Raw genomic sequence first — 17,989 nt, forward strand, 5'->3', positions numbered from 1 at the left:
CACTCATCCCGATGTCCTTATAAACACCTCAACCTCCAGCATTCTCTTCCCTTGACTCACCTTTACACCAGTGCCAGTTCAGAGACGCCAGAGGGTTGCTGGGACTTTCCCTGGGAAAACACAGGTTCCATCTGTCCTGTTTATAATGCTATAATAACAGTAAGTCAGGGTTATAAAGAGGAAGGCGGAAATAGAAAGTGGGGTGTGTTGCTGTAAATCCAAAGAGCAGGTCAGGAATGGTATGCTTATTACTTGAGTATTATTGCATAAATATTCCGAGTTTTATACAAGTTAAGAACGATCAAAATAGCATTTGTGGCATTGTGATTAGGGTAAGCATAAACTAATTTTGACTCTTTTCTTTATAAAATAAAGTGAAGTAAAGGCATTTACAATGGAAGTGAATGGAGACAGTTTCTGGAGGATTTAAAAGCAGAAATGTGTAGCTTGCAGTTTTATTAAAGCATTTACACTCATTTCTATTAAAAAAAATCATGCATTATTTGAGCGGTTTTAAATCGTTATTTTAGCGTTTGGCGCATTATGGTTTTGTATAAGGTATGTATTTTGTACAGTTGGATCAAATTTTACGCAAAGGTTAGTAAACGGTTAGTAAGCGTTTTTATTACAATTAAAAAGTGTAAACAGCATATTGTTTACGTATTGTTGCTGTGTTTAAAAAAAAAAAAAAAAGCATTAACGGTTAAGGATTGGCCCATTCACCTTCACTGTAAGTAATTCACTGTAGTTTGTATTTTTCCCCGTTTCTAAAATGAGGGACAAAACGAAATTTGGGCAATCAACATTAGGCCTGATTAAGCCTAACCTGTATATTCCTTTCTTTCAAAAGCAAAGAACAAATTTAACAGTAGACATTCAGAAGAAGACTAAAACAACAAGATCTTTTTCAACAAGTTTATTAGCAGTGACAAAGATTCTTGAGACATAATGTAACCCCCTCTTCATATCCATTGTAGGAAATTCAGAGAGAGCAACATAAAACGAAATATTAATTCAAACTTTTAACAGTCAAAACATGGCACAACTGAAGATTGTTGGGGGGTAATGGGGGGTGTAGGGACAGGGGAAAAGGAAAAACAAGAGTTTTTCATGTTCTGATGCGATTCCGTTTAATATATCGCTTGACACAGGCACCCTGAACTTGAAAAGTTTGCAATATTAACTTTGCATATAATTGAGCGTATGAATGAAGACAAATACACATGCTTGCACACGAACACACACACATATGCATCCACACGCAAAAAAAAAAACAGTCGAGTTGTCAGGACAGGACAAGAATCATTCATACATCAAGAAAACACGTGAAATTTGAATATGCATGTTCTTGGTACAGATTTCGCAAACACACCATTTAAGTATCTCTGTACCTCTCTCCATCCGTGCGTGCTCTCATTGCTCTAAACACTAAGGGGAGCGATTTATGGAAATAATTTATATTGCAATTATATCATTTGTGGGGTAGTAAGTGCTTATTTAAATTGAGGAAATTAAGCTAATGTGCAACCCCCCAAAATATAAACTCCGTTCTGTTTGCATTCTGTGCATAGAACCTCTATATGTGCATTTGACCCCTGGAGTTGAGTTTTTTGACACAAAGGCCAGGTTCAGTTTGAAGACAAATACACATGCTTGCACACGAACACACACACATATGCATCCACACGCAAAAAAAAAAACAGTCGAGTTGTCAGGACAGGACAAGAATCATTCATACATCAAGAAAACACGTGAAATTTGAATATGCCAACAAAGATGCATTTTCTCAGATTTCGCAATCAAACACACCATTTAAGTATCTCTGTACCTCTCTCCCATCCGTATACGTGCACTCATTGCTTTAAACACTAAGGGGAGCTATTTAAGATGTATGTAAATAATTTATATTGCAATTATATAATTTGTGGGGTAGTAAGTGCTTATTTAAATTGAGGAAATTAAGCTAATGTGCAACCCCCCAAAATATAAACTCCGTTCTGTTTGCATTCTGTGCATAGAACCTCTATATGTGCATTTGACCCCTGGAGTTGAGTTTTTTGACACAAAGGCCAGGTTCAGTTCATTCTGCTGACAGCGTTTACAAAGACGTAACTGAGTTAAGGAGACAGCTCACCCAAAATCTGAATTCTGCCAATATTTACTCACCCTCACGTTATTCCTAACCGGTTTAAACGGTTTTCGTCAGTGAAAGTCAGTGGGGTCCGAAACAGACCAGACATTCACTATACGTTGGGACAGGGTCAGAAAGTCTTTGGAATGACATGAGGTTCAGTGAATGATGACAGGATCTTAATTTTTACGTGAACGATCCCTTTAAGGGGAAATAGGGATACAGGGACAATGCATGTTTACAGATTTCATAATTAACTTAATGTAATAACAGATGGTTATAAATTATGCCTACATCAGTAACTCCTTAAGCAAATCCCTTGGATATAAAAAAAAATGCTCTATGTGAGTTGTTCAAAGACAAAATGTAGATAACTACAATAAAACTCAAGTGATGCAATGAAGAGATGTGCATCTAAAAAGCCAAGGAACGAGCTAATTATCGCAGGATTTCTCTACATTGCACAAAGCTTTTAAGTGGAATCTAAACGGAATTAGAAAAGATGAAGCAGAATTTAACGACCTTCCATCTGTTTCATCGACAGCTGCAATATCTTTTGAACCAAGACATCGAATACAGACGTCGGATACCTCAAGAACAGAAACAGATTAAGAACTATCCTGAAACATCCCACGTTTTCTGAAGACAGACCACACTGGAAACCATTACATGCTGCATTTAAAACATGAAATGGAAAAAAAAAAAAAACAACTCTTGCTAAGGAAAGACATACAGATACGTAGTGTGGTTAACGTCTTCCATGTGTACTTAAATCTTTTCACCTGGCAGTGTTTCATGGTCATGTACAGAAAACATTGATGCCAAATGATACCTGTAAAGACGCAAGCATTGGCTTTCAGTCAAAAATTAAATCCCTCAAAAGGTTAAAATTTAAAAAACAGCTCGTACAAACATGGGACGTTCTTTTCATATTTGGCAATAACACTGTTGGTGCATTTTTTTGTTAGATAGAAGAACACTGCCCTAATTCTACCTGAGTGTCTTTTTTCTTTTCTTTCCTTTTTCACTTTTTTTTTTCTTTTCTTTTTTTTTTTATATTTATTTTCTTTTGAGATTGCGGACCGACAGTCCTTAGGTAGAGGTTAAAGTTAGTAGCCTATGATTAATTACTAGAATTTCAAATATGTACTGATATGTCAATGTTTAAGGAAATACAATTCAAGAACATAATACATAAAGTGCTACTGATTCTTATGTATAAATCAATTAATCTGTGAAATGATAAAACAGAGGATAGACTGTAAGTTAAGAATGCATTTTCTGACATTAGAAAGAGAAACATGTACACAACGGCAGAATTCCTGTTAACGGCGGTTCTATTGATGAGGCTCATATGTGCTTTAGCAAGCGCTTAACCGATAAGCATGGAAACCCAGGTACAAATTAAAACATACAAGAAATAAAAAGCATAAAAGTGTGATTGTGGTGCTCAATAATCATAAAAAAAAAAACACTAGGGGATTCTAGTCTCTTGAGTGAAATAAAAAGTCCGGATCGTTCGCCAGCGACTGCTCTCTACGTAGGTTCCCTCTAAATTGTGGTGTAGTCCCAAATGAAGCAAAAGTAGTCGCTACTGCCTTTCCAGGCAAAAACAAAGCCCTATTTCGAAGAGCAGCTCTACAGAACTTAACCAAAACGAACTAAAGCCTCCATAATGTACCTATAGCATTGAAGCTAAAGCAACTCTGTGGTGTGGCACATCTTATCGATTAGTTCTGGGTTCTAACTGCTACTTAAAAATTAAAAACATAAAACACTCAAGATAAAAGAGTATAGCGTGATCTCTGTCCTCCGTTTACACACTCACACAATGAGCAAGAGACTCGAATGGCTGTCAGGTGACAGAAGCGTGAAGAGACGACAATAAGACTATTGAACGATAGCACTTTGAACTCTTCCAAAAGAGGACGCACAGAGCAGCATACTGCACATGCACACTACAGGGCGTGTGGTTTCCCAATCCGAGTGTACCTCATAACCTGCCCTGGGAGTTTTTAAGTATTTCAATGAAAAGAAAAAGAAGGAAGAAAAAAAAACAAAAACAAAACAAACGAAGTGGAGACGCGTCACTAACAGGACTGATCCAAAATTGTCCAGAAATTAAATTAAGACAATTATTTAATCCCAAAGGCTTGAACTAACCGTCCCCCACACATAAATGGAGTCCGATTCCCCTGAATCTCCAAAAAACAAAAAAGCCATGTAGTTCCTCTGGCCACAGTATGTTAATTCACTGTAGAGCGACACTCTTCGGTTCTGTGCCCAAATGAATTCAATGTGACCACTACATGATTATTTGAATTCAAGAGGGCACACATGGTGACATGCTTCCCTCCTGGACACTCTCTTAGGTCTGTGAGTACTTAAAGGAGAAGCTTCCGCCCAACCAAATGTCATGACAGGGTTATCATGAGTGTTTGACGTGTGAGTTGTATGTCCCCTAAGTCATCGAAATTGTCTTCAGCAACATATCCGCATTAGAGTTGAGTTCCACAGCTCCTGTTCTTCCATTCTAATATTCTAAAACCAGCTAACCCGTTTTCCCAAGCGCACTCTGTTCCTCTGCGCTCAGCCTTGACTGCTGACGGGTAACAAGGTCCTTTCTAAACCATTGGATTAGTTCTGATTCAGGATGTTCAGAGGCAGCAGCCATGTTCCTCAAGCACATCTTTTTGCAGCAGAGTTCATCTGAGATATAGTGTCCAGACACAGCTTCACTGAGCAGGTCCGTCCCATGACTCACTGTAGAGGACTGCTCGATTTGGATCTGCGAGAAAGTGAGAAAGATGAATGTAGGTGAGAGCTGGGAACTCTAAAACCACAAACAAAAATGATATGGGAAGGGTTGAAGGATGTGAGCAGATGGGGCATTGGGTTGCAATATCTAAATGCTGAAATGGTAAATGGTAGCTTACCTTGTTTTTGCAAATTCAAAATATATTCCATTTCTGCAAAGAAGAGGGATGAAAGCTTAATGTAAAAATACCCAAGTACAGCTATGATTCAATCAAGATCTGTCCTTTTTATTTAACTTGAAAGAAACTCACACTAACAGAATAGCTTCAAAATACTGCTGTCTTGTTGCTTTATATAACCACACTGAAATAACATATATATATATATATATTCAGTCACAGTATCATTTGTGTGTAAGAGTAACAACCTTATTCTAATTTGAGAAGGCTAAGTAACAACTTAAGATGTAGACTAAACCAATTTATCTGCAGCACACAAACTTTTTTGTACATTAGAGATAGACTGATAATTAGTTTGAACAATATTTTTTACAGACATTTACACTTTTAAATTGGGTTGACCATAATGGCACCAATCAGCAGTACTGGGTAGTAACTGATTACATATAATCTGCATCACGTAATCAGATTCAGAAAAAATTTAATACTTGTAATTAGATTATATTAGGTTTTAAAATGCTCATAATCAGATTAGTTATTTTTTATGGATTACATGATTACTCACACAATATTCATAATTTATTGATTCACTTCAATTCTTATTTTTTTTCTTTTAAATTTTCCTTTCTAAATGAAAGAGTTCTAAATGAGTTTGAGAAACCCTGTTGTAATGTTAAAGGATTTCATGATGTTGATAAAGAATGGAATATATTTTCTTTCTCTTTGTTTATCAACATGGTACACAATAATCCCATTCAAATCTATGTGATAAACGAGTCAAAAGTAATCTAAAAGTAATCAAAAAAGTAGTAAGACTACATTACCTAATGTGTGTAATCCAGGTTGTTGCTAACTACAATTTTTGTTATGCAATTTGTAATGAGTAACGGACTACAATTTGTAATAATTTACCCAGCACTGCCAATCGGTATGTCTCTAAAGCCATGTGCCCCAGAAATGAAATTATTTGTATTATGTCTTTTCGGATAATTACTCTGTTTTTAAAGATTTATTTTTTGGTGTTTTTGCTTTTTTATTGATAGGACAGTAATGAGACAGGAAGTGAAGCGGGAGAGAGAGTGTTGATGGGATCGAGAAAGGTCCGCGAGCCGGGACTCAAACACGGGACGCCTGAAGCGCCTTTAAAGTTGTCCAAATGAAGTCCTTAGCAATGCATATAACTAATCAAAAATTAAGTTTTGATATATTTAAGGTAGGAAATTTACAAAATATCTTCATGGAACATGATCTTTACTTAAAATCCTAATGATTTTTGGCATAAAAGAAAAATCGATAATTTTGACCCATACAATGTATTTTTGGCTATTGCTACAAATATACCCCAGCGACTTAAGACGGGTTTTGTGGTCCAGGGTCACATATGTGTCTATGGTGTGTACTGAATGCAGTACACTCAATCTGTTTTCCCTCACATGGAGGGCTATGAAGTACTGATGCTTATTAATTCTGTTCTATTGACATTTCCCCCATAGGCTATGATTTCTCTGAGGTTCTGCGCTGGTTTGGAGAGCGAGTGGACCGTATCATTCTCCTCTTTGATGCCCATAAGCTAGACATATCTGATGAATTTTCTCAAGCGATCAAAGCTTTCCGTGGGCAAGATGACAAAATCCGTGTGGTACTGAACAAGGCCGATCAGGTGGACACTCAGCAGCTAATGCGGGTTTATGGTGCGCTGATGTGGTCTCTGGGGAAGGTGATCAATACTCCAGAGGTGGTGAGGGTCTATCTCGGCTCTTTTTGGGCCAAACCTCTTCAAAATGCAGAGAACCGGCATCTGTTTGAAGCCGAAACACAAGATGTCTTCAGAGACATCCAGAGTTTGCCTCGCAACGCTGCCCTGCGTAAGCTGAATGACCTCATCAAAAGAGCTCGTCTTGCTAAGGTAAGGGTTTTAATGTCACAGTCCAAACACTTAGCCATGCATTTTTATTCTTTTAAAAAGTTGTTTAGTGCTATTTATATTATTGTAGTATAGTTATAATTTCTTTTCTTTTTTTTTTTATATTTATTTTCTTTTGAGATTGCGGACCGACAGTCCTTAGGTAGAGGTTAAAGTTAGTAGCCTATGATTAATTACTAGAATTTCAAATATGTACTGATATGTCAATGTTTAAGGAAATACAATTCAAGAACATAATACATAAAGTGCTACTGATTCTTATGTATAAATCAATTAATCTGTGAAATGATAAAACAGAGGATAGACTGTAAGTTAAGAATGCATTTTCTGACATTAGAAAGAGAAACATGTACACAACGGCAGAATTCCTGTTAACGGCGGTTCTATTGATGAGGCTCATATGTGCTTTAGCAAGCGCTTAACCGATAAGCATGGAAACCCAGGTACAAATTAAAACATACAAGAAATAAAAAGCATAAAAGTGTGATTGTGGTGCTCAATAAAAAAAAAAAAACTAGGGGCTTCTAGACTCTTGAGTGAAATAAAAAGTCCGCATCATTCGCCAGCGATTGCTCTCTAGGTTCCCTCTAAATTGTGATCTAGTCCCAAATGAAGCAAAAGTAGTCGCTATTGCCTTTCCGGGCAAAAACAAAACCCTATTTCGAAGAGCAGCTCTACAGAACAAAACCAAAATTAACTAAAACCTCCGTAATGTACCTATTAGCATTGAAGCTAAAGCAACTGTGTGGTGTGGCACAGCTTATTTATTAGTTCTGGGTTCTAACATCTACTTAAAAATTAAAAACATAAAACACTCAAGATAAAAGAGTATAGCGTGATCTCTGTCCTCCGTTTACACACTCACACAATGAGCAAGAGACTCGAATGGCTGTCAGGTGACAGAAGCGTGAAGAGACGACAATAAGACTATTGAACGATAGCACTTTGAACTCTTCCAAAAGAGGACGCACAGAGCAGCATACTGCACATGCACACTACAGGGCGTGTGGTTTCCCAATCCGAGTGTACCTCATAAAAACTCCCAGGGCAGGTTAAGTATTTCAATGAAAAGAAAAAGAAGGAAGAAAAAAAAAAACAAACAAAACAAACGAAGTGGAGACGCGTCACTAACAGGACTGATCCAAAATTGTCCAGAAATTAAATTAAGACAATTATTTAATCCCAAAGGCTTGAACTAACCGTCCCCCACACATAAATGGAGTCCGATTCCCCTGAATCTCCAAAAAACAAAAAAGCCATGTAGTTCCTCTGGCCACAGTATGTTAATTCACTGTAGAGCGACACTCTTCGGTTCTGTGCCCAAATGAATTCAATGTGACCACTACATGATTATTTGAATTCAAGAGGGCACACATGGTGACATGCTTCCCTCCTGGACACTCTCTTAGGTCTGTGAGTACTTAAAGGAGAAGCTTCCGCCCAACCAAATGTCATGACAGGGTTATCATGAGTGTTTGACGTGTGAGTTGTATGTCCCCTAAGTCATCGAAATTGTCTTCAGCAACATATCCGCATTAGAGTTGAGTTCCACAGCTCCTGTTCTTCCATTCTAATATTCTAAAACCAGCTAACCCGTTTTCCCAAGCGCACTCTGTTCCTCTGCGCTCAGCCTTGACTGCTGACGGGTAACAAGGTCCTTTCTAAACCATTGGATTAGTTCTGATTCAGGATGTTCAGAGGCAGCAGCCATGTTCCTCAAGCACATCTTTTTGCAGCAGAGTTCATCTGAGATATAGTGTCCAGACACAGCTTCACTGAGCAGGTCCGTCCCATGACTCACTGTAGAGGACTGCTCGATTTGGATCTGCGAGAAAGTGAGAAAGATGAATGTAGGTGAGAGCTGGGAACTCTAAAACCACAAACAAAAATGATATGGGAAGGGTTGAAGGATGTGAGCAGATGGGGCATTGGGTTGCAATATCTAAATGCTGAAATGGTAAATGGTAGCTTACCTTGTTTTTGCAAATTCAAAATATATTCCATTTCTGCAAAGAAGAGGGATGAAAGCTTAATGTAAAAATACCCAAGTACAGCTATGATTCAATCAAGATCTGTCCTTTTTATTTAACTTGAAAGAAACTCACACTAACAGAATAGCTTCAAAATACTGCTGTCTTGTTGCTTTATATAACCACACTGAAATAACATATATATATATATATATTCAGTCACAGTATCATTTGTGTGTAAGAGTAACAACCTTATTCTAATTTGAGAAGGCTAAGTAACAACTTAAGATGTAGACTAAACCAATTTATCTGCAGCACACAAACTTTTTTGTACATTAGAGATAGACTGATAATTAGTTTGAACAATATTTTTTACAGACATTTACACTTTTAAATTGGGTTGACCATAATGGCACCAATCAGCAGTACTGGGTAGTAACTGATTACATATAATCTGCATCACGTAATCAGATTCAGAAAAAATTTAATACTTGTAATTAGATTATATTAGGTTTTAAAATGCTCATAATCAGATTAGTTATTTTTTATGGATTACATGATTACTCACACAATATTCATAATTTATTGATTCACTTCAATTCTTATTTTTTTTCTTTTAAATTTTCCTTTCTAAATGAAAGAGTTCTAAATGAGTTTGAGAAACCCTGTTGTAATGTTAAAGGATTTCATGATGTTGATAAAGAATGGAATATATTTTCTTTCTCTTTGTTTATCAACATGGTACACAATAATCCCATTCAAATCTATGTGATAAACGAGTCAAAAGTAATCTAAAAGTAATCAAAAAAGTAGTAAGACTACATTACCTAATGTGTGTAATCCAGGTTGTTGCTAACTACAATTTTTGTTATGCAATTTGTAATGAGTAACGGACTACAATTTGTAATAATTTACCCAGCACTGCCAATCGGTATGTCTCTAAAGCCATGTGCCCCAGAAATGAAATTATTTGTATTATGTCTTTTCGGATAATTACTCTGTTTTTAAAGATTTATTTTTTGGTGTTTTTGCTTTTTTATTGATAGGACAGTAATGAGACAGGAAGTGAAGCGGGAGAGAGAGTGTTGATGGGATCGAGAAAGGTCCGCGAGCCGGGACTCAAACACGGGACGCCTGAAGCGCCTTTAAAGTTGTCCAAATGAAGTCCTTAGCAATGCATATAACTAATCAAAAATTAAGTTTTGATATATTTAAGGTAGGAAATTTACAAAATATCTTCATGGAACATGATCTTTACTTAAAATCCTAATGATTTTTGGCATAAAAGAAAAATCGATAATTTTGACCCATACAATGTACTGTTGGCTACTGCTACAAATATACCCGTGCTACTTATGACTGGTTTTGTGGTCCAGTGTCACATTTATTGTATTAGTCCATCTCTATTGTACATTCATAAGACAGTATATCCTTGTAGTACATAATAAAGTGAAAGTATTTAAGAAGAAACTTAAACAGTGAGTTACCTTTAGTGTGATAAATTACAGCAGCTTTTAGATCAAACGACCCCCAACTAGACCTCCTGTCAAAGCCCTTAGTATGGCCCTGGTCCTTGGCCGAAGCCACCTTAGGGGCAGCTGGGGAGGTGGGAGGCAGCTCGGCACAAATGTCCTTAGAGGAAGAACAAAACACTATTGCACCATGAACCCCCGTCTCATCTCTCTGGGCATCCAGGCTGAGGACAGAGTTCTCGGGTATGGCCCCGCTTGCCGCCTTGGCACCGCCGCTCGCACCTCGACTCAGATTCTGAACGTTAATCCATTTGTCTGGCTCGTGAGCCTTGGGGAAGGGTGGTTGTTGATCCGGTCTCTGAGAGGTACTGGAAGTCTGAGTGGCCACTGTAGCAGAACAGCCTCCCTGAAAGCTCACCTCCACCGGCACGTCCTTTCCGTTTGAGTGGCACGCCACGCCCTCTGGTCCGGCGCTAGGCTCGTTGATAAAGGACAAGCCCCACTGATTCTGAAAAATTTCCCCCAGAGACTTCTGATTTGTTGGAGCAGCAGGGGGATCGGCTTGGCGGCCGCTAGGGAGTGAGAGTTGCATATTGGAGGGGGTGACGGGGTAAACGAACAGACTGGGCTTCCTGGGCTCAGCCACAGAGGTTGTGGAACTTCCAACGGCCGAAGTGCCGCTACCAGGGGGAGATGCTACATTCTCAGCGGCAACAGCCAGGGTCACCAGCAGAGGACCAGCGCTGAAATGGGGGCCGGGCAGGGGACAGCCATTCCCTTCCCCCGGCAGGGGACCGTTGGTAAACTTGGGGAAGGGTGGTTGTTGATCCGGTCTCTGAGAGGTACTGGAAGTCTGAGTGGCCACTGTAGCAGGACAGCCTCCCTGAAAGCTCACCTCCACTGGCACCTCCTTTCCGTTGGAGTGGCACGCCACGCCCTCTGGTCCGGCGCTAGGCTCGTTGATAAAGGACAAGCCCCACTGATTCTGAAAAATTTCCCCCAGAGACTTCTGATTTGTTGGAGCAGCAGGGGGATCGGCTTGGCGGCCGCTAGGGAGCGAGAGTTGCATATTGGAGGGGGTGACGGGGTAAACGAACAGACTGGGCTTCCTGGGCTCAGCCACAGAGGTTGTGGAACTTCCAACGGCCGAAGTGCCGCTACCAGGGGGAGATGCTACATTCTCAGCGGCAACAGCCAGGGTCACCAGCAGAGGACCAGCGCTGAAATGGGGGCCGGGCAGGGGACAGCCATTCCCTTCCCCCGGCAGGGGACCGTTGGTAAAGCTAGCCGAGGTGATGGTTTTCACCGCAGACATGGGGACCTGTGGCGGTCTCCCAGGCACCTGGGGAGCAGGAGTGAGAGCCTCCCCGCCAGCTTGGGCAGTCTTATTGAGGTTCTCCTTCACTTTGCTTGCATAACTGATCTTAGGCACAATCTTAGCGCTACTATTGTCCACAGGAAAGACAGGTGGAGGCTTGAACAAGGTCCATGAGTCCTCTTTGGTGGAGGTAGCCACCTTAACCTTGCTGGAGCGATCCTCAAACCGTTTGCCAGCCACTTTGCTGTCTGAGTTTTTACGCTGAAGTTCAGCCACCGGCAGAGGAGGTGGGGTGGCGGAGGCAGGTGGTTCCTTGGCTTTTAAGTGCAGCTCAACTTTTGAACCAGTTCTGCCACTCTCCACCTGAGAGCCAGAGGCCGAGTCCGGCGCCACAGGCCCGTGGTCTTGTTTGCCACCCTGTTGCATGGCTTTTCCCTGGGTAGAAGCAGTCACATTGTCCCCGGCTTTGCCATTCCTCTGGGCCCGGCGCTTCTTGGGAGTAGTGTATCCACTCTCTGAGCCACTGCCGTCATTGTCAGCTCCGGGTGTGCTAGGGTAACCGTTGGTAAGTGGTACAGAGTTGAGAGACACCACACCGTTCAGAGTAGCCAAAGCCTCTTTTTTGCCCTCAAGCGTGTTCAACTCTGAGGACTTGTCATTTTTGAAGTCCATGCTGTTTCTGCTAGTGTTTCTACCTTTTCTGTCCCCTGTTGAGTCAGTGGTGAAGGCCCGTCGAGTGGGCTTCTGTTTCAAGTTGATGTCTAGCAGGTGTCTATCGCCATTGCTGTTCGCAGGGTGCAGGGAGATGTCTGGGTTAAAGGAAGCGGGAGTCACCTCTCCCTCCTTCAGAGTTCCATTTATTTTGCCATTTTCTGCACAAAGGAGAAACAAAAAGCAATAAATAGATGGAATGCAAACCACAAATCTGCATCAACTGATCCACTGAATCAACAACTTTTGGTAAACGTCCAGATCAGATCTCAAGTTCCAGTAAGGGAACGGGTCAAGTCTAGTCAATGTCTGCACAAGTTCAAGGAATATTTAGACTAGGTATGTTCTGTGGAACCAAGTCAGGGTCAGGCAGATGACAAGCGGACTCCTTCAACTCACACTGAACAACCATGGATGGTATTCAGCGTACTTCCAATTAAAACCAGTGCAAAATGACTAAAATGTTGGAATATCTGTGATTTGTTAGCCATAACCAACCTACATCTGAACAGAGCTGGTTTATCAAATTAAATCTCTGCCAATAAAGTGAAATCAGAGATCATTGGTTTTCATACTGGGTCTGCAGAAAATTAATCAGATTAAAAAAGGAAATAAACTAGTTTTTATGTATTGTGAATTTGTGACAGAAAAATCTGCATTATGTGTGTGTGTGTATTATAGCAAATATTATTGCAATTTAAAATAATTGTTTTTTATTTTCGCATATTTTAAAATGCCATGAAATCATTCTAACATGCTGATTTGGTTCTCAAGAAACATTTCTTAGTATTGTTGATAAAAGTTGTGCTGCTTAATTTTTTTGTGGAAACTATAATTAATTTTTTTCTGGACTCTTTGACATACATTTCAAAAGAAACATTTTTTTCATTTCTATGCGCTATATAAATACATTTGATTTGAATCTAAAGTCAATGTTCTGTAGAAAAATATTTTAACATACAACTTAAAATTTGCAATCAATATATTGTCTTTATATTTGCTTACTACTTTCAAAAATGAACAGTAAAGCAGTCTGTATCCAGAGGGATCCTCTGCAACAGGATCATTATATTTGGATATCCTTATAAAAAAAAAAAAAAAAGACAAATGTTCTGTCAGGCTTGGCTTCATGATTTCTATGGAAACTATTTATGGCAGCTGATGGAATGCCCTCATAGGAACTTAAGACTGGCATTAGCAACAATTCCATTCTGGCAACCTGGTATACAGATTCAAATTAATTCACAGAGGAGAAAATCTGTCTTTGTACAGTATATGTAAACAAACTGAACCAACAAGGCAGCAGGGCAATGTAATACCCAAATCAAGGGTGCAATGTATTAATGCGGTAAAAAGTGGTTTGAGCACTAAAACGGGTCTCAACGACCTCTGTCCTTTGAGGCTGAAAATATGAGGCACGAAGAGAGCACCCCATGCAAGTGTGCTTTCATCGGCCGGCTCAAGTCTGACATCGCCCTATTTTTAACCGGAGGAATGACGTGTCAAAATGGAGTACTACTCAAGTCATATTTGGGTAGTTCCCCAGCATTGGTGGACACGTCTTAAAATCCCGAAATTAATGAAAAACTGAATACAGAAACCCCTTTAACACATTTCATGCCTTTTGTGAGCTTACATTTGTGTGCTTTGTTTGTGTCTAACGCCATGCCAGCTTCTGTGGCTATTTTCATTTGCGTGGTAAAGTCACACTCATTGAAGTGGGTTAATCGCAACATGGCAGTCAGCAACGTTTGTACTGCATGAAATCATTTACAAAATTGTTTAGCAATGTTAATGCTTTATTTGAAACAAGTTTGTGCGTATTCGGTCAACACCCGGCCAAGTCATCAGCTAGCTTAGCATGCTAAGTGGGCAGCCTGAATGATTAGCCACAGGAAGATGTGATTGTTGGTACATCACAACGCTTTTATAAAGTGACAACTGCAAAGATACATTTCAATGGGCGCTAGGCGTTTTTATGGACCAAATATGAACAGGTTTAGCGATATGCAGCGGTGTACTCCTGCGAAACCTTTTACGTCACGATAGCCAACAGAACCGTACCAAATAGCTTGATATCAACAGTTAACCCTACGCCTGTGGTGCATTTCAACACACAGGCTTACAGTTACGGGAGAGAATGCACACAAAGCTGTTTATCACTTTTTGATTAAAATCAAACATACGTGAGAGTTCTCACGCCATGAGCTTCGTTACATATAAGCAACGTATAAATAATGCAGGTTAAACGGGGTCAAGAAAATGCACTTTAAAATAAAAACAACAGAAATGTCGTTCTTTTATCAAAAGATTTTGTAAATCTACACGTCAAAGCCTGCATTTTACAGTTTGTGTAACGTTATAGGATTTTCCGGTTGCTTCCATTTACGGTTTTGGAACGTTTGTATCCGTACAGCTATAGAATTTTCCGACACGTTCTATTCAGCCCACTTGGTGCCGAGTTCGAATAGGCGGTAAGCGCGAGCCCAGGCACTGTCAGGCCCACTCACATGACTGTGAAAGAGTAATAGGCCGCGATTCGAGCTAAGCTGGTCAAACGTACACCCCTAAAACAACATTAATAGCGACTCTGCATGGCTGACCGCGTCGCCCGAATTGTATTACCAAAGTATTCGGGTTTGTACGAGAAATGGGCAGCGGTGAAGTTTGTGAGGTTTGGCCGTCCATCATGGCGGACAGGAAATAACAGAACAAGCTTAAGCTACGAGCAGGAACATTCCACAGGAGCCGGTTCATGTTGCTGTGGCAGCAATGGGGCAGAGCTAACAGGCTATTCTGGATCTCTGACGGCCGCGTTCCTTTTAAAAACGACCCAAACTGAGAGGTATGTTTGCAAATGAATTATAAGTCAGGAAAATATGTAATGCGTGCTGAGAGACCGGTGCACAAGGTCAATGTCCCTTTACGCTAGCTAGCTTTGCGGCTAACACTGGATATAACTATTTCAAACAGTACAGTCAGCAAAACATGCTCCTCGTTTGACTTAACTAATGCAGTATTATTGTGAACAAACAAACTACGACATGTATTTGAAGCTTGTCAGAGGAAAAAAAAACAATGAGCTTTGCTGGTTACCAACCTGTTTTCTTCGTCTGCGTTTTCTCGTTCTGGAACTTACTGTGGTTCTGATCATTGTTTACCGATATGTTCGATCGATCAGGGCCGTTCTCTGCTCCATGACTGATATATACTCCGGTTGACCCTTCGCAGGGACGTTCCTCCATTTAACGTTAGCGCAAGTGACAAAATGTGCTCAACCGGTGCTCGGTGGACGAGGGGATTTGAGACATTTGCACTGCCCAATCACCGCCTGCGTTTGGGGGTGCCAGAGAGAGGCGGGCGGTGTTTAGTGCGTCGCGATGCAAGGCGTGGAAGCTTCCCGGTCAAGGCCACAGGAAGCTGTAACGAAGACTCTTGCAATCACCCGAGTGCTGTGTCAGTGCCGTCTTTGGTGTACTGTTGGGAAGTTTCGTTCTTAGGGAGTAAAATCTATTTGTTCACTATTTGGTGCACCTTTCTGCCAGTAGGTGGCGACAACTTAATGTTTTATGAGCGAATCATTTACTCCTTAATCGACTCACAATCACGATCTCCGAACCACAGAAAGAAGAACCGTTTAAGCATTATACATGTTCCTTACAAATTACAGCAATTTATTTTATCCGTTTTGTGGATGCCTTAGCTATACACACGTACACAAGTCATTTGTTCCCATATGGCAAAAATTAGTTTTTAAATATATTTCTAAAGATACAAAAAATAGCCAATATTTATATTTGACAATATATTAATATATAACATATTTCATATATGTAAGTAAATATATTTTTATTGGCCATTTTAGTACATTTTTTTAAAAGTATATTTTAACAATATAAATATATATTTTGTAAGCATTTAAAAATATATTTTGTTCTTCATACGTCAGTAAGATTTTTTTGTTGTTGTTGTCTATGTGAACATACATAAAAGCAGTGACGGCGCTACACCGGGGCTAGGGGGGGCTATAGCCCCGTCAGAATTTTTAATAGCCCCGGTTTAGCCCCATTTCTTTATGAAGTAACTCTGACGTCATCAATATCATTTATTTTCTTAGCACTCCCACATATTGGTCTAGCCCCCCCTTAGCACCGGTAGAGAAAAAAATTCTGGCGCCGTGCCTGCATAAAAGTAAGCTATTGGCTATTGTAAATACTATTGTAAATGTGTTTTCGTGCCACTGAATTATGTTTTGATATTTTTGTATGTGATGGTTGAAACTATATAATTAACACATAACAATCGTAAACAACCACCTGCCCCCCCCGATCTCCATTAACTGTTGGCTTAATGGAAAATCATGTCTAAAATTGTGTGGTGTGTGAGTGACATTCAAGTCAAGGGGTCAGTGAGTGTAACTAATTTGTTCACTTTTATTTGAATCTGTTTAATGCACAAATGAAACACCACCACTATATGTAGCCTAGATGTGAGTGGTATAGTTTTGGTACATTTGTCTGGAGGCATAAATTGGCAGTTTACATGCACATTTCTTCCTCTGACCTTAGAGTGCTTATCAAAAGCAAATGACTGCCTATTTAAACTCACAGAGGTCAAGGTGATAGAATAAACCACAGATAGCCATGGTTATCCTTCTAGAATGTTGCACTTTGGACCAACACTCGTTTAACTGGCAGAGTGGGGGTAGATTGTAGATCTGGGGCAGGTTCTGTTTGTTTTCTGAGGATTTGCGGACAGTTAATTGGAATGAGGACGTGATTAATCCTATAGTTTATAGTCCTTTCTGACAGTTCTTGTATTTAGGTGAAAATTCTGTTGAGTGGAAAGTGTGTTCACTGAACCAAATGCTGTGTGCTCTACCATTCAAACGTTTGGGTTCAGTTTTATTTAATTATGTAGTTAGTTTACTTTTTTTTTTTTTAAGTGAGGATGCATTATCAAAAGTGACAGTAAAGCCTTACATATTTACAAAAATATATATATTTAAAGGGGTTATATGATTCGATTTCAAGTTTTCCTTTCTCTTTGGAGTGTTACAAGCTGTTTGTGAATAGATAAGATCCCTAAAGTTGCAAAGACTAAAGTCTCAAACCCAAAGAGATATTCTTTATAACAGTTAAGACTGGTCCACGCCCTCCTAAAACCCCTAGTTTAAACACGCCCCCACATGTCTACATCACTGTGTGGGAAGATTTGCATTACATCGCCCAAATGTTCACGCAAAGAAAGAAGGAGTAACTTTATTGTTGCCGCCACCGCCGCTGCCATGTTATGAAGACGCTGTGTGTTTCGTTGTGAAAGCGAAAATACTTTGTTTGGCCTTCCAAAAGAGGACACGACTAGAAATCAGTGGTTAAGTTGTATTTACAACACTGTTCCAGAACACTTCAACCCAAATATTCAGATGTGTGCAACGCATTTTACGGAGGACGAGGACTGTTTCCTGGGAGAGTAGACTACAATGCCGGCTGTTCTGACTCACAGACTGTAAGTACGTTTTTAATAT

General features: G+C 39.8%; 1 protein-coding gene and 3 long non-coding RNA genes across 4 annotated transcripts in view; 2 read left to right on the top strand and 2 right to left on the bottom strand.

The window, feature by feature from the left end:
* The first annotated feature begins 917 nt into the window (after positions 1 to 917).
* LOC107714167 (uncharacterized) lies at positions 918 to 3,582 on the top strand. The gene is made up of 2 exons (XR_001636961.1): positions 918 to 1,626; positions 2,074 to 3,582. It is a non-coding gene; the product is annotated as an uncharacterized LOC107714167 (long non-coding RNA).
* Positions 3,277 to 5,143, bottom strand: LOC107714168 (uncharacterized). Its single transcript, XR_001636962.1, has 2 exons — positions 5,068 to 5,143; positions 3,277 to 4,919 (listed from the first exon to the last, which is right to left on the bottom strand). It is a non-coding gene; the product is annotated as an uncharacterized LOC107714168 (long non-coding RNA).
* A 1,941-nt stretch (positions 5,144 to 7,084) lies between these two features.
* Positions 7,085 to 15,955, bottom strand: LOC107714169 (nuclear fragile X mental retardation-interacting protein 2-like). Its single transcript, XM_016519920.1, has 5 exons — positions 15,563 to 15,955; positions 11,299 to 12,623; positions 10,449 to 10,839; positions 8,965 to 8,997; positions 7,085 to 8,816 (listed from the first exon to the last, which is right to left on the bottom strand). Exons 1-5 carry the CDS (start codon positions 15,705 to 15,707, stop codon positions 8,764 to 8,766), a joined length of 1,947 nt encoding a protein of 648 aa, XP_016375406.1. The 5' UTR covers positions 15,708 to 15,955; the 3' UTR covers positions 7,085 to 8,763.
* LOC107714170 (uncharacterized) overlaps positions 14,774 to 17,989 on the top strand; it is a 9,905-nt gene continuing 6,689 nt past the window's right edge. Inside the window, exon 1 of the long non-coding RNA XR_001636963.1 lies at positions 14,774 to 15,307. This is a non-coding gene — a long non-coding RNA (uncharacterized LOC107714170). The remainder of the gene's footprint in view (positions 15,308 to 17,989) is intronic.

Source organism: Sinocyclocheilus rhinocerous, unplaced genomic scaffold (assembly GCF_001515625.1).
Source record: "Sinocyclocheilus rhinocerous isolate Xijiao unplaced genomic scaffold, SAMN03320098_v1.1 scaffold1561, whole genome shotgun sequence".
In the NCBI taxonomy this organism is placed as follows: domain Eukaryota; kingdom Metazoa; phylum Chordata; class Actinopteri; order Cypriniformes; family Cyprinidae; genus Sinocyclocheilus; species Sinocyclocheilus rhinocerous.

Bases quoted from the DNA above. Each gene is read 5' to 3' on its own strand.
- LOC107714169 (XM_016519920.1), bottom strand. From the start codon at position 15,707: ATGGAGGAACGTCCCTGCGAAGGGTCAACCGGAGTATATATCAGTCAT. The intron at 10,840-11,298 runs GTGGCCACTCAG...GTGAGCTTTCAG, and splicing joins AGGGAGGCTGTCCTGCTACA to GGAGGCTGTTCTGCTACAGT. The intron at 8,998-10,448 runs GTAACTCACTGT...TCTTCTTTGCAG, and splicing joins TGTAATTTATCACACTAAAG to AAATGGAATATATTTTGAAT.